This window comes from Nerophis lumbriciformis, linkage group LG08 (genome assembly GCF_033978685.3).
Source record: "Nerophis lumbriciformis linkage group LG08, RoL_Nlum_v2.1, whole genome shotgun sequence".
In the NCBI taxonomy this organism is placed as follows: domain Eukaryota; kingdom Metazoa; phylum Chordata; class Actinopteri; order Syngnathiformes; family Syngnathidae; genus Nerophis; species Nerophis lumbriciformis.
The window spans coordinates 16,212,637-16,232,500 of NC_084555.2; the positions used below are offsets into that span (position 1 = coordinate 16,212,637).

At 37.0% G+C, this 19,864-nt stretch overlaps 2 protein-coding genes across 4 annotated transcripts in view; both read right to left on the minus strand.

The window, feature by feature from the left end:
- mboat2a (membrane bound O-acyltransferase domain containing 2a) overlaps positions 1-2,700 on the minus strand; it is a 129,824-nt gene extending 127,124 nt beyond the window's left edge. Inside the window, exon 1 of the mRNA XM_061968347.2 lies at positions 2,169-2,700. Coding sequence (XP_061824331.1) covers positions 2,169-2,252 — 84 coding nt within the window. The 5' untranslated portion in view covers positions 2,253-2,700. The remainder of the gene's footprint in view (positions 1-2,168) is intronic.
- Positions 2,701-3,928: 1,228 nt separating this feature from the next.
- asap2a (ArfGAP with SH3 domain, ankyrin repeat and PH domain 2a) overlaps positions 3,929-19,864 on the minus strand; it is a 109,154-nt gene continuing 93,218 nt past the window's right edge. For 2 of the 3 annotated variants that reach the window (XM_061968342.2, XM_061968341.2), the window contains 9 exons: positions 18,583-18,650; positions 18,396-18,503; positions 15,302-15,530; positions 14,835-14,987; positions 14,592-14,679; positions 12,312-12,370; positions 12,070-12,149; positions 11,876-11,995; positions 3,929-5,710 (listed from right to left, as the gene is read on the minus strand). In XM_061968342.2, the coding sequence (XP_061824326.2) occupies positions 5,636-5,710; positions 11,876-11,995; positions 12,070-12,149; positions 12,312-12,370; positions 14,592-14,679; positions 14,835-14,987; positions 15,302-15,530; positions 18,396-18,503; positions 18,583-18,650 (980 nt within the window). In that variant the 3' untranslated portion in view covers positions 3,929-5,635. Of the gene's footprint in view, positions 5,711-9,347; positions 9,407-11,875; positions 11,996-12,069; positions 12,150-12,311; positions 12,371-14,591; positions 14,680-14,834; positions 14,988-15,301; positions 15,531-18,395; positions 18,504-18,582; positions 18,651-19,864 lie in introns of all 3 variants that reach the window. The other variant, XR_009816001.2, reaches the window with a different exon arrangement.

Consider the following 19,864-nt stretch of genomic DNA (forward strand, 5'->3'; position numbering starts at 1 on the left):
TATATATATACATACAGACTATATATACATACATACATACATATATACTATACATACATACTATATATACAGTACATATTATATTTCTATATATGTATACATCAAAAATATATGTATAATATATTTATATAATTTATACAGATTATATCATATATTGTATATTTTAACATAAGTGTAAATAGAAACATGTTACAGCTAGGACTGCAACAACTAATCGATTAAATCAATTAAAATCGATTATAAAAATAGTTGGCGATTAATTTAGTCATTGATTTGTTGGATCTATGCTATGCACATTTGTAGAGGCAATTTCTTTTTATTTCTTTTATTTTTTTTTTATAAACCTTTATTTATAAACTGCAACATGTACAAACAGCTGAGAAACAATCCAAATAAGTATGGTGCCAGTATGCTGTTTTTTTTTTTCAATAAAATACTGGAGAGGATAGAAATGTAGTTTGTCTCTTTTATCCGATTATTAATCGAAGTAATAATCGACAGATTAATCGATCAAATGAATCGTTAGTTGCAGCCCTAGTTACAGCTAAAATTAATTGAAAATTAGCAAGTAGATTAATTATACGTTTGCGAAAACGATACAACGGGAAATCATGGAATATGTTACCGCATACGTGAATACTTAAATAAGGAACCTTTGTAAACTGTTTTGAAATGCTTCTTTTAACATATATATATATATATATATATATATATATATATATATATATATATATATACCAAATAAATTATTGTGATTATATATTGTTATTTCAGGATACTGCAATATATATTGTAAAAATTACATACAAATGTAATATATTGAATCTTGTGCATGTTGGCCATAGTGCTTGGAGGATACATAGTAAACAAACAAAAATAGTAAATATTGACCAAAGATACTATGCAAGCAAGATATATATAAAAAAAAGAGAGCATGGAATCAACAGGAAGTCCTCCTACTGCATTATAATCCAAATTGTGGTCCAATATTTCAACATGGGCGAGCTTTAGTCTACTTTTTTTATAGGTATATATATATATACATACATATATACTATATATACATACATACATATATATATACTATATATACATACATTTCTATACATGTATATCTCAAAAATATATGTATAATATAATTTTATAATTTATACCCATCCATCTCCATTCATCTTCTTCCGCTTATCCGAGGTCGGGTATAATTTATACCATTTATATCATATATTGTATATTTTAACATAAGTGTAAATAGAAACATGTTACACTGATATTAATTGACAATTAACAGTAAATTAGCAAGTAGATTAATTATAGGTAATCATGGAATATGTTACCGCATACGTGAGTGCTTACATTAGGAGCTTTTCTAAACTGTTTTGAAATGCTTCTTTTAACATACATATATATATATATATATATATATATGTATATATATATATACAAAATCAATTATTGTGATATATATCGTTATTGCAGGATACTGCAATATATATTGTAAAAATTACATAATTTGCATAAAAATGTCATATATTGAAGCTTGTGCATGTTGGCCATAGTGTATGGAGGATACATTGTAAACAAACAAAAATAGTAAATAATGACCAAAGATACTGTGCAAGCAAGATTAAAAAAAAAAAAAAAAAAAGAGAGCATGGAATCAACAGGAAGTCCTCCTACTGCAATGTAATCCAAATTGTGGTCCAAGATTTCCAACATGGGCATTTTGCATGCATTTGCTTGTGTGTCACCTTCCAAGGACCACAAGTAGACATATGCAGCATCATCAGAGGGGCCCCCAAAGTGAATATGTAAGTGAAATGTAACTAGTTAATCCAGATTATTAGTGCAAAAAGCAAAAGGGTGGCTGGGAGGAGGAGGGGGGGGTGCCTCCACACAGACAAAGGCATTGCTAGTAGGCAGCAAAGTCATGTTAATGATGATGACACGTTAGCTCGCATGTTTAGCAGTATTGCTCACATAAATCCCATGTTTTTTTTTAATCTGGCCTGTGCTAACATTTGCCAAAGGTTAGCGTCGCGCCTCAGCAGCGTCCTGCTAGCCTCACATGCACGCATAGCTAGCGAACGGCGGCATATTGAGCAGGTTTTTTGTTTTTTTTGTGGGGGGTTAAAAAAAGGGTTGGAGAAAAATGAAGCATTTAGTCGTACCTGGTCGAGAGGGAGGTTGATGATCTCGCTGATGGGCTGCAGCAGAGCGGACCCAGTGCACGACGCCGTACTTTGGGTAGCCATGCTTGGAGATGACGGACGTGTAAAATCCTTATCTTCTCCTCCTCCACCCCCCGGGGTCGCTTCACTCGCCTTGGCAGCCGCGATGATAAATAAACGGCCGCCGCCACCACCGCCGCCGGTGCTGCTCGTGCTGCTGCTGCTGCTGCTGCTGCGTCGGGCTGGGCGATTGTCATCCAGGGCTCACATCCAAACAAAGAAGGGCAGAGCGCAGCGAGAAAATCAACGCCCTCGACTTCTTTGTGTCGCCTGTTCCAGTCGCCAAAAAAACGACACAAAATCGCTTTGTGAATATGTATTTCCTTTTTTTTTTAAAAACAAACTCAACACCCACCGTGTCCACTAACTAGCCACTAACTCCTCAGCACTACATGTATTTAAAACTGCGTTTATCTCATAGTAGTACGTTTTTAAGATAATAAATACCAACCGACTCTTGAGTCGGGCGGTGAACTCTCTCAACGAAAAGTGCATCTTTGGCGGTAGAAACCGGGAGCGCTTCCAGTGGTTTGGAGAAAGTGAAATCTCAGCAGCCAATCACATTTCAGGAAAGTGGGAACGTGGTGTTTGAGTTACAGGTCTGACAGCCAATAGGATTACAGTCTGTAAAAAAAACGCAACAGGACCCGCCCACTTTTCTGGGTTCTTCTACAAGTGTGACGTAAAAAGAGAGTTGAATTTTTAAAAATTATACTACACATTAAAATGACAGTTAACAATAAGAGTGATTGGTTACGTTACACACTAGTTGCATAAAAAGATCAAATTATATTTCTATATATATTTATCATATATCATATATACTAGTAGTGAATGTGGTTGTTGATCGCGAGATGATTTCAGCACTATTCTATTAAACCTCTATTTTATTATATTCACAACAAGTATTATCACTAAGTTTTTTGTGTGAAATCGATTTATTATTATTTGATACACGTTCGTACACACTTTATTAGTAGACTCACAACACCACCTAATGGCGGATTCATCACATACTTGATATCAGCACAAAAGTAAACTTTTCCAAACAAATCCACACCAAAATTATTTCACAAATAAATGACGTGCTCGAAATGAAATAAATAAATAAAAACGAGTGGAATTTTGCTTTCGTCGCAATTTGAATTATTATGGTTCGTTTACATGCATGTGTAGTGACTCAACATCGCCAGTAGAGGGCAGCGCTTGCAAAACAATACGCTTCATCGTAGCAGCACTTTTTAAATGCATTTATTATTAAAAGTTATTTTATTAATAATTGTTATATTCATTGTTCCTAAGTTAATATAAATAGTCATAATAATGCACCACATAAAATATTTAGTATTTAAAAATGTTTTAGAAAAAAAAGAAGTCTGATGCAATTATTACTATGTTAAGGCACGTATTTAGATACAGCTCCTCCTGTATTGGATCCCTGCATGTTTGATGCAATCACTTATTATTTAATACATTATAGTCCTCCACACAAGAGTGAAGTTAGTAAATATTGAATGACATATGCACATAGACATGAGTTGTGTGTGCAAAGTCGTAGTGCAGGATGGAGCTGACAGAACATGATATAGTACACAAACACTTGCTTGAGCCCACAAGAGCATCATCAGTTGTATTATTAATGCAACAGCAGCTTTCAATCAATGATATTTCAATGCACATAATTACTTCTCTCCAAAACAGAATTTTTATATCATTTTATTCCAGTTTCATTTCCCATTTAAAGAGATCCAACAACAAATAAAGACAAGTGATGTTATTTCACACACATATTCTGTACAAACAAAAAGTTTCCCGCCACACCGCAGTGCTCTCTTGTCTACATTTAAATATCAACACACACATACTTATATCCATCTATGTACACATGTAAATGTTTAAATCTTCCCGTTTCCAGTGAGTTCATAACAAACACCATTAAAGCATTAGCTGCAACTCTCACAAAGGCTCTCATGGTGTGACGTTCAATGCCCACAGTAAATATTCACTTTGTATCAAGTTGCTCTGCAACACAACATCCAACTACGTTACATTAAAATGCTTATTTCAAGACACGCACCTAACATCCTACCATTTGTTTTAGGTGGACAAGACAGCAATTGTTTTAAAGTTCATTTCTGGCTGTTGAATGTGTATTTTATAGCTGAAAATGCTCCAAAATAAAAATAAAATTAGTAAAAAATATTTGCTTTTTTTTTAAGGCCTTGAGCCTATGGGGGGAGAGGGAAAACAAGTAAATATATTTTGTGATGGAAATGATAAGTTATGATAAAAATTATACATATTGCAAGCAATTAAGTTAATCGCTTTTAATTACTATTAATGATGTTATTCTTAATATTATGGTTATCAATGCTGTTGTTGCTAATATTATAATTTTTTTTTTTTTTTAAATATAATATTTGTATCTCTTCTCGCTTGCTCTGTACATTTATATCCTAAATATTGCACATCTGGGATTGGGTTGGAGTTGTTCTATTTTCTTTAATCAGATTGATTAACATTCTGTGGGATTTTTGAAAATAAAACAAATGGTTAATCTAAAAAAAAAAAAAAAAGTATTGGCCAAATGTATTTATTTTTATTTTAATATTTTATTTTTTGTATATTATTTGTATATTTTTTGTAATATTGGCCAAATTTAGAAGTATTTTTTGAGGGGGGGGGGGTTACCATTTAGTTAAATTACTTAGAAGCAATTTTATAATCAAGCAATCATACAATGCATTTATATTCATGCCTGTCATATTCTGTATTATTTATATTCATATACAGCATCATTCCATTGTTGGATTTTTTTTCCCAGTGAAGAACAAAAATGTGTCATTTGGGAAACACTGATCTTAAGTATCTAAATTATTTTACTTAGAACTTAAACATGAGTAATTAAAAGTCCCCGTGTCATTGTCAGCTAGAAGATACATTTTCACTGGCTATAAATGCACTTCAACTGAACATTTGCCCAGAAAATTAGTCATTTTGCATGGAACTGTATACTTGTACACATTCATCTTAAGGGAGGCACACACAATGAGGCTATAAGACATATTTAGCACACATACATCATATAAACCCTAATTAAAAAGCAGAGAAGAAGAGTCGTGTTGGTGCTTGTTATTAATCAGCGGAGTAAGCTCATGCTCATTCACAGTTCAGGTTGAAAGAAAAAGGAGGAGGAAGAGGAGGAGGAGGAGAAAGTGAGTCCTGGACAATCTTCATCGTGTGTGACGGAGCAGCGAGGAAAGTGCATTTATTGTGAAAGGTGGTTGGCAACACTCATGCTTTTCTTTCTTACAACAATCCTAATAAACAGCACACACATTAGGGGAAGAGATGCTCAGATTGTTGTCATGACCACCACCAGAGACGAAGGGCGACCACCTGAGCGTTCAGTCTGCAGCGTACTGTACAAAGGTGACCGGGAAGGCTCCGCGTCTTGTCGGGTCTCCCTCGATGTGGCCCAGCTGCAAGACGGGAAGAAGAGCACGTCATACCTTCCACCAAGGACACACATTGGTCCTGCATGTGCCAGCAACTTGTCATTAAGACTTGTGTCTTTAATGCAGGGGGTTAGCAACCCGCGGCTCTAGAGCTGCATGCGGTTCTTTAGCGCCGCCCTAGTGGCTCCCTGGAGCTTCTTCAAAGATGTGTGAAAATGGAAAAAGATGGAAAAAAATGTTTATTTTTGTTTTACTATGGTTTCTGTCGAAGGACAAACATGACACAAACCTTCTTAATTGTTCGAAATCCCACTGTTTATATTAAACATGCTTCACTGATGAGAGTTTTTATTTGGCAAGCACTGTTTTGTCCTACTTAGGTTTACAATTTTCTCCAATGCTGCCACAGAAAGACGTGTTTTATGCCACTCCTTCTTTGCCTCATTTTGTCCACCAAATGTTTTATGCTGTGCGTAAAACATTTGGTGAGCTTTGTTGACTTTATCGATTTGCTGCAGTGCTTATCAGGCATACTTGGTCAATCCATGACTGCAAGCTAATCGATGCTAACATGCTATTTAGGCTAACTATGTACATATTGAGTCATTATGCCTCGTTTGTAGGTATAAGCTAATTGAGTTTCCGCTGTGTATTTAATTTACATTTGCATGTCTCATGACATATTATATGTATGTAATATTGGCTACATTTCTCAAAGTTGTTTGTGTGCCATGTTGTTCCAGACCACAGCAAATGTTACCCAGCTTGCAAAGATTGTAGAAAATCCATTAGAAGACAGCCTGCTGTTTTCTTAAACTTGGACACACATATATAACTTTGACCATTCTGAGCCAGTAATTTCCAGAAGTTATCTCATCCTGTGAGAAGCCTCCGTTTTAGTAATGATTACCAATGTTGCAAAAATGTGTAGAATAAAAATTAAAATACAACATTTCATGCGTCAGCATTTGATACTAGGCTATAATACCTAATATAGACATGCCTTCATTATGCCTAGTGGTTCGTGTGTCCGCCTTGAGATCGGTAGGTCGTGAGTTCAAACCCCGGCCGAGTCATACCAAAGACTATAAAAATGGGACCCATTACCTTGATGATTGAAACTCAGCATCAAGGGTTGGAATTGGGGGTTAAATCACCAAAAATGATTTCCGGGCGCGGCCCCCGCTGCTACTCACTGCTCTCCTCACCTCTCCAGGGGGTGATCAAGGGTGATGGGTCAAATGCAAAAAATAATTTTGCCACACCTAGTGTGTGTGTGACAATCATGGGTACTTTAACCTAACTTTATAACACTTATATAAGGCTTTTAATTTTTTGCGGCTCCAGACAGATTTTTTTTTTGTATTTTTGGTCCAATATGGCTCTTTCAACATTTTGGGTTGCTGACCCCTGCTTTAATGGAAAAAACACATTTTCGGGTCAAACCATACCAACCAACTCTGAGAAAGGGGTCTTTGAGTTTTTGAACCATCATCGTGCGCCAAGTCAGCAAATCAACACAAGGGCACCAATGATGGCAAACAGGATGATGATAACCATAGAAGTAGACATGGACTTGAGTCTGGCTATTCAGCACAGCATGAAACATACAAGCTGCTTCCACTTAAGTAGAAATAAAACCATGTCTTGCATTTCCTATATAAATATGAATTTGCTTCTCTAAGGGCCAAATTACTTCAATGTGTCATCAGTTAAGAAGAATTAGAATTAAATACATACATGTTAAGCATGTGAATCTTACAATTTTGAATCAACTCCCATTCTTGGGATTCGATTCAGAATTGATCCTCGATTCAACACAATTCTTCATTCAAACGGACTCTCGTAATATATTATTTGGTATAAAAATGGCCATAAAACATTTTTAACAGGCTACAGGTTACAAAAGCTCCTCCTGGCTGCTGATGCTTACGCACCGCGAGTACGCGTGGAGAACGTCTTTTAAAAAATAAGAAATTAAATGAACAACTGATTTTTGAAAAGTATGAATTGATTAAACCGAAATAAAGAAAAAACGTGATTTGGATATGAATTGATGTATTGAGCATACTTAATAAATGTGCCATTATTTACTTTATTCCTTTCATCGTTTCCTGATTGAATTTATTATTTCATGATTCAATTATTTTCATGATTTGATTATCATTTTAATGATTTAATTATTTCAAATTTGATTGATTGTTGATTACATTATTTCGATGATTCAATAATGTATTTAATGATTTAATTCATTATTTTACAATTTAATATATTATTGATTTCACTATTTAATGATGTATCTAATGATTTAATTAATTAAGTACACATCTATGGGTGGTATAGCTTGGTTGGTAGAGTGGCCGTGCCAGCAACTTGAGGGTTCCAGGTTCGATCCCCGCTTCCGCCATCCTAGTCACTGCCGTTGTGTCCATGGGCAAGACACCCACCTGCTCCCAGTGCCACCCACACTGGTTTAAATGTAACTTAGATAATGGGTTTCACTATGTAAAAGTGCTTTGAGTCACTAGAGAAAAGCGCTATACAAATATAATTCACTTCACATTTAAGTAATTATTTAAAAATGTGTTTATTTATTGAATTGTGTCCCATTTGGCCCCTGTCAACACTTAATAGATGTATTTGATCTGATAAGTCGGTGGGCGGGGCTTAAAGTGGGTAGGAGTGGGGTTAAGGCTGAGTTGCACAAAAGGGCCAAATGGGACAAAATTAAATACGTCTTTAAATAATTACATTAAGTGTCATTAATTGATTAAATAATAAAGTAATGGAATTAATAATTAAATCATGACATTATTAAATGTAATTTTACAATACATTTCATTCTTGTGTTCTAATAATTGTACTTTTTTGCTTTTTGTAAAATGTCGAGTTTTTTGAAAAGCGCTTCTCAATAAAATGCAAATTATTATTTCTACATTAAATAGGTTAATTACACATTTAATAACACCCTTGTGCATTTAACTCCATTTATATTTAATTAAGGACGTCCATCCATCCATCCATTTTTTACCGCTTGTCCCTTTCAGGGTCGCGGGGGGTGCAGGAGCCTATCTCAGCTGCACATGGGCGGAAGGTGGGGTACACCCTGGACAAGTCGCCACCTCATACTTAAGCAAATATTCAAAAATGTATGCAATTATTTAATTTTGTCCCATTTGGGCCAAACTCAGCCATCAAAGTCAGAGGGCAAATCTAGTCTAATCAGGTGTTAGGATTTAATTTGACATTAAATAAATTAACCACGCGTATTAACACACTCGTGTATTTAATTCTGATTAAAAGGAATTAATGACACACTAATGTACTCATTTAAAGATTGTTCTATTCATTTAATTTTGTCCCTCCATATACTTGGCCACTTCCAACTTTGGTGTACATCTATTGAGTGGTTTTAGCATCATATTGCTTCCTAAAAATGGACAAATGCAACACTACTGCTAAATCACACACACACACACACACAAACACGATGCTAAGACACAACACGAGAAAAGGCTTTGCTGAAGGTACATTATGTCCATCTACAGTATGTTCAATAATGTATTTCATCTGTCAGAGGAGAGGTATGACAACGTGAAAGGGAAGCCATTCTAAAGCTATCGGACTATAGAAAACAAAGAAAAACAAAACTCTTTATTACCTTGACAGTGAGGACAAGAGTGAAAAGCTCCATTTAGTCATTTTTAACATCAGCTACACCTGGAAATAAAAAGCTGGGACATGTTTCTGCTGCAAGAAGAAGCACTGACCAAACAAACGGCTCATAGAGGAAGCTGGGACATCCGGGGGGCGGGGGGGGACAGCGGGACCTTACAGGGGGACGGAGAAAACAACTAAATAACAAGGGCCTCCATAGAGGAAGCAGGCGGGGGGAAAAAGGGGTGAGCAGGAAGGGGACTTTTTATTGTGTGTGTGTGTGTGATATCGTGTGAGATCATGGCTTTATGCTGGCGTTACTATGGTTACCGAGTGCACTTACAGGATAGAAATGAGACCAGGGATAGTCTGAGGGTTTGCTTGCAGGACAACAACTTCATGAATGCAAAATACTGCAAATGCTGCAATATGCACATCAAGCCTGTGATTGGTGTCCTGAGTTTGTCCCGGGGGCCATTTTCAACCCACAGTTTCTTTATTGCTTTGCCCATTATAGAAAATGGTGTTTAATTGTTTTGTCTTATTTTATTACACTTCTGAGTCTCATTTGCAAACATGCATTCAAAGACTTGAAATACTCTTTATTTTATTTTTCCATACATACACTCAGTTTGACCATAGGAAGTTCTCCTTAGCAGGGTTGCCAGACGTTCGAGAATTACCACAATTCTACGTTATTCACCTTAATTCAAAAAATCTAATAATATACAATATTTTAACCCCTTCAATACTTGGCTATGAACAAACCCAAACAGGTTAAAACCTGCATTGCGCCTGATGTTGCATTGTGTCTCTTTACAGCCATGTGGGGGCACTGTTTAACTTTTCCCCTCACAGTGCTGTTAGTTTTTAAACAGGGTTTCTGCTGGTACCAGCCAATCTAATTAAATGCATTTTAATGTAACTTAAAACTATTTCAATGCCTACGTTCTACTGCAGATCGTTATTATACATAGTCAAAAGCATAACATTGTCAGTATAGACAAAATTGTAAGCATTTGACAGTCCATCCATTTTCTACCGCTTGTCCCTTACGGGGTCGCGGGGGGTACTGGAGCCTATCCCAGGTGCACACGGGCGGAAGGCGGTGTACACCCTGGACAAGTCGCCAACTCATAATTATGTTAAATAGTTGAAATATTACATGAACCGTGGCCAAATTAAGCACTAAGGCAATCATAACATAATAATAATAATGCAAGTAACGCTTCGGTCTACCACACTTTTTTCTTCGCAAAGATTATGAGTCATTCTTAATCCTTTCACACCTCCCTACTTTCCACTACAACCATAAATAGTACCATTTGTCTATACAATTGTAATAAGTACACCACTGCATAACATTGTATTCTTAACAATAAAAAACAATACACATGTCTTTCCTTGTCTCCCACCGTAGTAACAGTGAAGCCAAGCACTACATATGCTTCGTCATATTCTAGTACAGAAAAAAAAAAAAAAAAAGCAGGTTCCCCGAGGTCACACACCCGTCCCACTATTTGAGAAGGACTGGAATAAGGTAACATGGTTAATCAGCATACGATTAATGCAATACATTTTTGTAATCAATTGAGTTAACAGCCCTACTGTGCCTATAATGAGTTTTTAGACTTTTTACAAAATGGAAAAGAAAATTATATATATATATATACACACACACACACATATATACACTTTTATATATATATATACACTGTATATACACACACACACACACACACACAAATATATACACTTATATATATATATATATATATATATATATATATCGACATATATGCATATATATATATATATATATATAAATAAATAAATAAATAAATAATATATATATATATATATATATATACACACATATATACTTTATATATGCGTATATGTCGATATATATATATATATATATATATATATATATATATATATATATATATATATATATATATGTATATATATATGCCCGAGTAGCTGAGATAGGTTCCAGCGCCCCCGCGACCCCAAAGGAAATAAGCGGTAGAAAATGGATGGATATATATATATATATACATACATATATAAACATATATAGGATCCTTTGATTTTACAGTATTGTACGTTTTGGAAACAGTACATGCATGTGCATCAATGAACAATATAGTAGGGAAGGGGTTCATCTGGCCCCATTCCTGGGTGGATCCCGCGTGAGAGGAAGAGGGGAGTTAATGATTTTGCAATGCAGTCTACTGAAAATGATGGAAAGTGCCACTCAACGTAGCAACTGACGCTGTGGTCAACATTGGAATTGCCACAAAACACATATTGAGACATTCAACACTGTACTGCCATCTGGCGGCTAAAGTGGACAGTGCACACCCAAATTTGTCACGTTTCATGTGTCAGGTAAACCGCCACAAATGGGGCCATGTGAATCCCGTTCCTACTGTATAAAAGTTTCTCTGAATGTTAACTTTAAAAAAGAATGTGGGGTAAAATAATGTTTTGCTAGTATTTAAAAAAGACAAGCTGGATACTGACCCACCACTCTTGGTCCTCCTCACCGTCGACCACAATGACCTCGCCCTCAGAGAAGGTCAGTTCGTCGGGGTTGTCTGCCACACAGTTGTAGATGGCTTTCACTCGCTTTGGCCTGTGCTTCTAAAAACAGAGGGAAGATTTCAGTGACATAAAAAAAAGTTGTAATAATGCAAGACAATCAAGGCTGAACTTACTGGGTAGGCCTTTCTGGAGTTGGGTGCTGAAGGAAAAGACTGACCTATGGAGTTCTGGGGACATCCTGGCACTGCCTTAGCTGGAACAGGAAGAGGAAACGATATCACAAAGACAACAAACTTTGCACGCTTCTACGGCAGAAAACAGGAATGCTACAGATTGAGAAATGTTTTTATCTGGTTGCACAGTTTTGCATGTCTTCCTGCGAACACGAAGCCTCGCTCTTTATCTGTTGACTCACTTGGTCGCTCAATCGATTCCGTCCGATTTAGGGGTCCTCGGGTGAAGCCTTTGCCATTGCTGGAAAACATGAAAAATTGTGTTGAAGCGCTAGAATCCAGATACAAGAGTGACAAAATGTGCAAGTTATACATCGTTTTGTTAACATTTACACCTCAACACTTCATTTTGTCCACCTGTGTACTCTAATAAGATTAGCTACTGTAACCACTGTAACCATGACTACTATTGTCTAGTAACAAATGACAACATCCATTTTTTTAATGCTGGTAGTAAAATCCTGCTAAGTAACTGCAGTACATAATTACAGTATATAAAACATGACAATTGTTAGTTTTTACTTGAAATGCAAAATATTTTGTGTGGCATTCAAGATTTTTTTTAAAAGTATTGTGACGAATGTACTAACTGCACGCTAATCTACATTGAATATCCTGTACACACGTGAGCGATTAGTATTATCAATTTTATCATGGCGATTTTGAAGACAACAGGCAAACATATACGAAAAAATCTGAGACACTCAAGAGAATAATGATTAAAACGCCTTTATTAGTACTTGGCTAGTCTGATGTTACAAAAAATGTCTGCCTACCCGTTTAAACCTGAAAGCCCTTCATCAGGGCAAGGGCAAAGTGTTTGTCAGTCAACTCTACTCATTAATAACTAGGTGGGTAATTGGAGATAGCTGTAAAGGCTCTAATTAACGGAAATCTGCATCACACAATCCAACATCATCAACTCAACAGACAAACACACATAATATATACATTTCTATAATAAGTATTACGTCTCTAAGGACCTCTCTGGAAGACTACAGAACTCACAGTTCTAAGAAAACAGAGCAGAGAGAAAGAGCTTCACATTTCCCACATTTTGTTATGTTACAGCCTTATTCCAAAACTAATTAATACATTTCAGTCCTCAAAACTTTACAGACAATACCCCATAATGACAATATGACAAGCTGTTTTTTAAATTTTAGCAAATTAATTTAAAAAAATAAAAAAATAAAATCACATGTTCATGGATATTTACAGCCTTTGTGCAATACTTTGTTGATGCACGTTTGGCAGCAAATACAGGCTCAAATATTTTTGTCAGGATAGAGGGATAGGTGAATGCAGCAATGTACAGGGACATCCTGGATGAAAACCAACGCTTCCTGTCCAATCTGACAGATCTTAAGAAATGCTGCAAAGAAGAATGGGCGAAACTGGCCAAAAATAGGTGTGCCAAGCTTGTGACATTGTATTCAAAAAGACATGAGGCTGTAATTGCTGCCAAAAGTGCATCAAAAAATATTGAGCACAGGTTTGGAACACTTATGTACATGGGATTTTTAATTTCTTTATTTTTAATAAATGTACAAATAAATAAAATAAACACACTGTCATTATGTGGTATTGTCTGTAGAATTTTGAGGATAAAAGTTAATTTATTACATTTCGGAATAAGGCTGTAATATGACAAAATGTGGAAAAAGTGAAGCGCTGAAAATACTTTCCAGATGTACTGTATGTTAAGTTTGTCCTAGGGGTGTTTCCATAGTCAGAAAGTAGTTAGTCTACTGCCAGTAAAATGTTGAATGTACCAGTCCTGTATCTTGTTGAGCCTCGGAAAGTTGTTCGCCTGTTGTAGTCAAAATTATGGTAATTGGATAGTGCTAACTGCTCGCGCGTGTACACTGTAAATTAGCATCATTTATGTTGAGCGTCACAGAGAAATGGTTTTGTATCTTAGGAAAAAGTTATAATTGACAGGTTTTCTTTATATAAAGTATATTCAGTTTTGCAGTGCATTAAAGTAGACTCTGAAATGGAACTCAACTGGAGCCTTTATTTACAACCCGTTATAGCTCTACTGAACCAGCTTAGCGGGAGCAGAATACAAATGAATGAATACCTTTTGTACCAGCTTTACATCAACTCATAAAGTGTGATCATTTTTAGTTACACTGTTTTTGTGCCTAATCCTGACAATGGGTAACTACTATAGCTACCTTAACTGTAAGTAAATAACATAATTCTGTGTTTACCGTAACTACAATTGTAACTGGTAATAGCAATAACTATGATGCTTATGCTTTGAGGTCAGCTTCAATACTAACTTAACAATTTGTTGATCTGTGGAGTTTTCAGTGGTGTGCAACTGCACTGCACCATGCTGAGAGCTGTTCCTAATATTTTGGTTATTCTAGTTCACCTCATTAGATTTAGCAGATGGCCAATGAATGTACATTACGGCGATGATAAGCTTGTGTTTGATTAAATATTCTCACCCTGCAGGGGACTTGGACTGATTGGCTCTGCTGGATCCTGCAGGTCCTTGACCCGACTTGTTTTGTGAGCTCATTCCATCACTCTTCCCTGCAGGAGATGGACCATGTGTTCTTTTTAACATCTTTGCACATCTTGTTATGTCCGGCGATACATTCAATGCAGACACACGTTCATTTATTGGTGGTTAATAGAAGTCTAAGTAAAGATCAAGTGAAAATGGAGGATGTGGGTGACATGCCTACCTCCTGCCGAGGTGAGCCGGAAAGGGGGAGCAGGAGGGTGCATGTTGGGGGGGTCTGAAGACGATCTCTGACGTCCAACCAGGTCTAAAGAACCGGGCTTCCAGTTGTTGGAAGATGAGGGTTGAGGCGTCCCACCAAGGCCGGTTAGTTGGACTGTGACGGAGGAAGAAGAGAGCGTTCAAGAAGGAAGAGAGAGAATGGAGTAAGGGTCTGCTTTGAATACTGATTGTATGTCAGTGGAATGGAAAGGGACGTTAATGGAGGGGAGACAAGGTGCTCTGCTCTTTGGCGGCCCTCCAGACGACCACTAACGTTATTATAGAGGGCCTGTCATGGCGGTGTCATGGTGCGGTTGTCCAGTCGAGCTCTGAGCTCGTACACAAACAACCGCACACATCTCGTTCCAACTTTTAAGAAATTAAATTGGAACGCTGCAGTAGACACGCATTTTTTTTTTCCATCATTACCAATGTTTCTCGGGGGCAGCGGTGGTCCGGCGGTGGTTGCGGGCAGACCGGGTTGTTGAGGCGGGTTGTTGTTGATGACGGTGCCGTAGGTCTCGTTGTTGACCAGATTAGGCAGGTAGGACCGCTGCTTGTCCTTGGCCAGACCGGCGTTGTCACGGGCCTGCAGGTGGGAGTTGGTGCTGGGTGTGTAACAACTGACCGGACGCTCCTCCCTGCGGTGAGGACTGGGCTGGAGACAGGAAGATAGAAGAATATGACATTTACAGTAATGCTAAAAGTAAAAAAAATATACATAAAAATAAACACATTTCCCCTAGATTGCCAAGATACCGGTCGCTGTGGTTAGGGCCGTGGTCACCATGACGTCATCGCATAATTTGCATAATTTGCTATGATAATGTGATTTTCTGTGAAAACGTTCAATAAATGTATACCATATTTTTCGGACTATAAGTCGCAGTTTTTTTCATAGTTTGACCGGGCTCCGGTGCGACTTATATATGTTTTTTTTCCTTCTTTATTATGCATTTTCGGCAGGTGCGGCTTATACTCCGGTGCGACTTATACTCCGAAAAATACGGTACATACATTTAAAAACAAATCTGTTATTATTAATTAGTGTTAACATATACTTTTTATATTACATTGTTTTGACATTTTTTTAATTGTTGCTGCTTATTGTACAATGTACTTTGTTGAGATTTTTTTCCAAGTGTCTGGAGAATTTTAATGACTTTTTTAAATGAAAAAAGACTTACAACAAATCTGGTGTTATTATAAATGTTTAGAGACTCTACTTCTGTCCCTCAAAGTACCCGACAAAAAGTGATCTGCAGCAAGCATGACGTCACACTTGCTTGGCGCTGCTGCTCCAGTTGGACTTTCACTCCTTAAAGGCCGCCCGCCACTGTCCTCTTAATATTTGCACATTTTGTAGATCCCTGTCCGTGGGTATATCTGGGATATATTAAAGTACATCCCCAACGCAGACGTGCTGACTACGCTCCAGACAATCGCGTGTCTTGTTTACATCCGGTTTCGGTCGCACTGTTTCAGTGATCAAAGTATTTTTCTGGCTGCCAAGTTTTCAGGAATCAATTGTCAATAGTGCACACATAATAGGCTACATATCCATTCATACTGTAACGATCTGCTGGTGATTATGTTTGTGTGGTTTGGATTTGATCAAACACTACGTCCTTGCCTGAAAGCAGATTGGCGGAGAATGAGGAAGTGCTGTGTGTACGGGAACGCAAGGAGACAAAAGGGTTGGAATTGGGCCGGTTGGAATCATGAAATTGGCAATAAAAGTTAAAAATAGCGTCGGACTTTGTGTGACCTCTTCTGGAGGCTAAATCCATCCATCCATCCATTTTCTACCGCTTGTGCTGGAGCCTATCTCAGCTGCATTCGGGCGGAAGGCGGGGTACACCCTGGACAAGTTGCCACCTCACCGCAGGGCCAACACAGATAGACAGACAACACTTTAATTAGTTTTCACGTGAAAAACCCTTATTTTTAAGGTGTGGCGGCCATAAATTTACCGTGGCGGTGCGCCACATTCATTTCCATCAAGGTGAAATCTGATTTCGAATGACAACATTACACAAAAATCTAAGAAAAGAACCGAACTGGCCCAAATAGGACCTGACAACCAAAATGTCCGACGGCCTGTTTGTTATATGGTGGTTGATGATATCCACGTGGCCTGGAATAATGAACATGTGTACACATTTCTTGCAAGGTATGAAAGTTTTCAAGATTGCTCAAGCTTTCACAAAGGTTTTACTTGGCAGGATAACAATAATTTTAGTCAGTAATAATAAGAAATTGAATATGTTAAGGGGATTAGATCAGATATTCTACTAATTTTCGTTGTTACCAATAAGACAAAGCTAAAATGTGGATGTTTTGTTCAGATATTTTAGCATATATTGATTGACAAAAACAAATGTACTGTAGGTACATTGTTTTTTTTCACTTATATATATATAGGGCCTGATTTACTAAGATCCGAATATCACGAGCAAAACAGCGCATACAATCTATAAAATAGCATGTACTATTAGTGGGTGTGTTACGTGTGCAATTGTAAAGTGGTGCAGACTGCCTATTTAAATGAGGATTTTGCGTGTCCTATACTAGGCATCAACTCATTCTCATCATGCTACGACCAGCGGTGTTATGGCTATGTTCTGAAACAAGCAGAAGACATCGAGCACTTTTTATGGGCATTTCAGAAGCAGTCATGCAGTGGATATACTTTGAAATCACCTTTGTTTTTTTATTGCCGAAGGTGCACTTATTGGTGAGAGGCATCACTTGCTCCACTCAATACGCTAAAAAATGCATACTTAATATACGTTTTTTTTAATATAAGAAATATATTATTAATATATATTCTATGTAAAAAAATCTAACGTCGTTAAAAAAACAACAAAGGACACTATTATGCATCATTTCAATTTGTTTAAATCAGCCGCTTAAGGCCTGTAGCAGCTATACAATTATAAAATGATGTTGCTGAATAGACAATATGTCTAATGTTTCTTTTTCTGACCGTCCAAAATGTTGACACACACATAGGACGGAGGATTCTTATCTGTCCATCATCTGCAGGCACACATCCTGCAGCCTCGTGTGGAGTTGTCAGTTTGCATGTCCTTCTGACACAGGCTAAAAGTAACGCAAAACAGTGCTCGCAAAACGATGAGTGTTGAGAAAACACATTGCGCGTGCTAAATAATTATATTTGCATCTTCTCCCAGTATTGGGGGCGTTTTGATGATCAGCAAATATTTTGCATATAAACGAAGACAGAGACGCAAAATGGATCACACGCCTTGGCAAGACTTTAAATTCCCATGAAAATACTTTATATCGTGAAACAGTTCTATTTAAAATAAACTCTGACTGCAAGGGCATCTCTTGTGCACAGCCTCCTTCAAGTAACTCCAAAGATATCTATTAGATCATTTTAAATGTATTATCTTTTGCAGAAGCCTTTCTTTTGTCAATTCGGATGTATAATTGGTGTCATTCCCAAGATGAATGGTTTTGACAAACGTAATAAATCTTTAAACCAGTGTGTCACCTTTTCATCCAGGTCCTCATCACTCTCATCCAAGTCTTCATGCTGCAGGCACCATTCATACTCCACGTGAACGTGTGCGTTGAATTTCCCCGCCAGCGCCTGATTCAACTAAACACACGAATACAAAATGAGCTTACGCTCTTTCAGGGAAGTGATTGTTATTGGAAAGTTAATGCTGCGAGCTCACCAGCTCCTCACACTGGAGGTGTTTGAGCCTGCAGGCGATGTCCAGCGGCGTTTCCCCGGTCTCGTTAGCTGAAAGGGGAGACCACGGAAATATGTCGTCAATAACGGAGCAAACACTCGACCCACTTTCCTTCCTCCCATTTACACAAGAGATGTGCAATAAGGTTGTTTCCCACACTGAGAGACTCCCTGTCCTCCGCCTCTCTGTCGATATTATCTGTCTGTTTTGTAGATGACAGGCCGAGGAAGAAAGATTAGTGTTGTGAGAAAGAGTCGCCATGGTGCCGAACCTCTTGGGAACTAAACCTAACACTCTCTGTGATAGAGACCAATGATGTTTATATAGGCTTCACCCTTACTTCTGTATTATTTCTCATACAACACATACTGGCTATGTTCTGCAAATACATACACACTTTTTTTCCCTTCATATATACTTGTCCAGGGTGTGTACCCTGCCTTCCGCCTGAATGCAGCTGGGATAGACTCCAGTCACCCCTGTGATCCCGGATGGATGGATATACTGTACATCAAAGTTGTTCTAAAATTAATGGCACACACTAGAATAAATTATTAAAGAGAAAATGTAATAAACTAGAATTTCTTTTTTTTAAAAGTAATATTTTTAAAGTTTTTAAAAAATCTTACAAAAATTAAAATTTTATTATCAAAATACTTTTTCAGTTCAAATTTTTAAATAATCAACAAACAGTGATTTAATAAAATAACATTTTGAAAATGTGAATTTAATTATAGAATATGATGACAAACAAATGTGTTGTGAGCGCCATAAAAGTGTGTTTAAGACATTTAATGTTTGGAGTGGATGAACAGTTGATTGAATCTCCTTTAAAAATATTTTCATATATACAAAACCCAAAGCCAGTGAAGTTGGCACGTTGTGTAAATTGTAAATAATAACAGAATACAATGATTTGCAAATCCTTTTCAACTTATATTCAATTGAATAGACTGCAAAGACAAGATATTCAATGTTCGAACTGAGAAACAGTTGTTTTTTTTGCAAATAATCATTAACTTACAATTTAATGGCAGCAACACATTGCAAAAAAGCTGGCACAGGGGCGTTTTTACCACTGTGTTACATGGCTTTTCCTTTTAACAACACTCAATAAACGTTTGGGAACTGAGGAAACCAATTTTTTAAGCTTTTCAGGTGGAATATTTTCCCATTCTTGCTTGATGTACAGCTTAAGTTGTTCAACAGTCCGGGGTCTCCATTGTGGTATTTTAGGCTTCATATTACGGCACACATTTTCAAT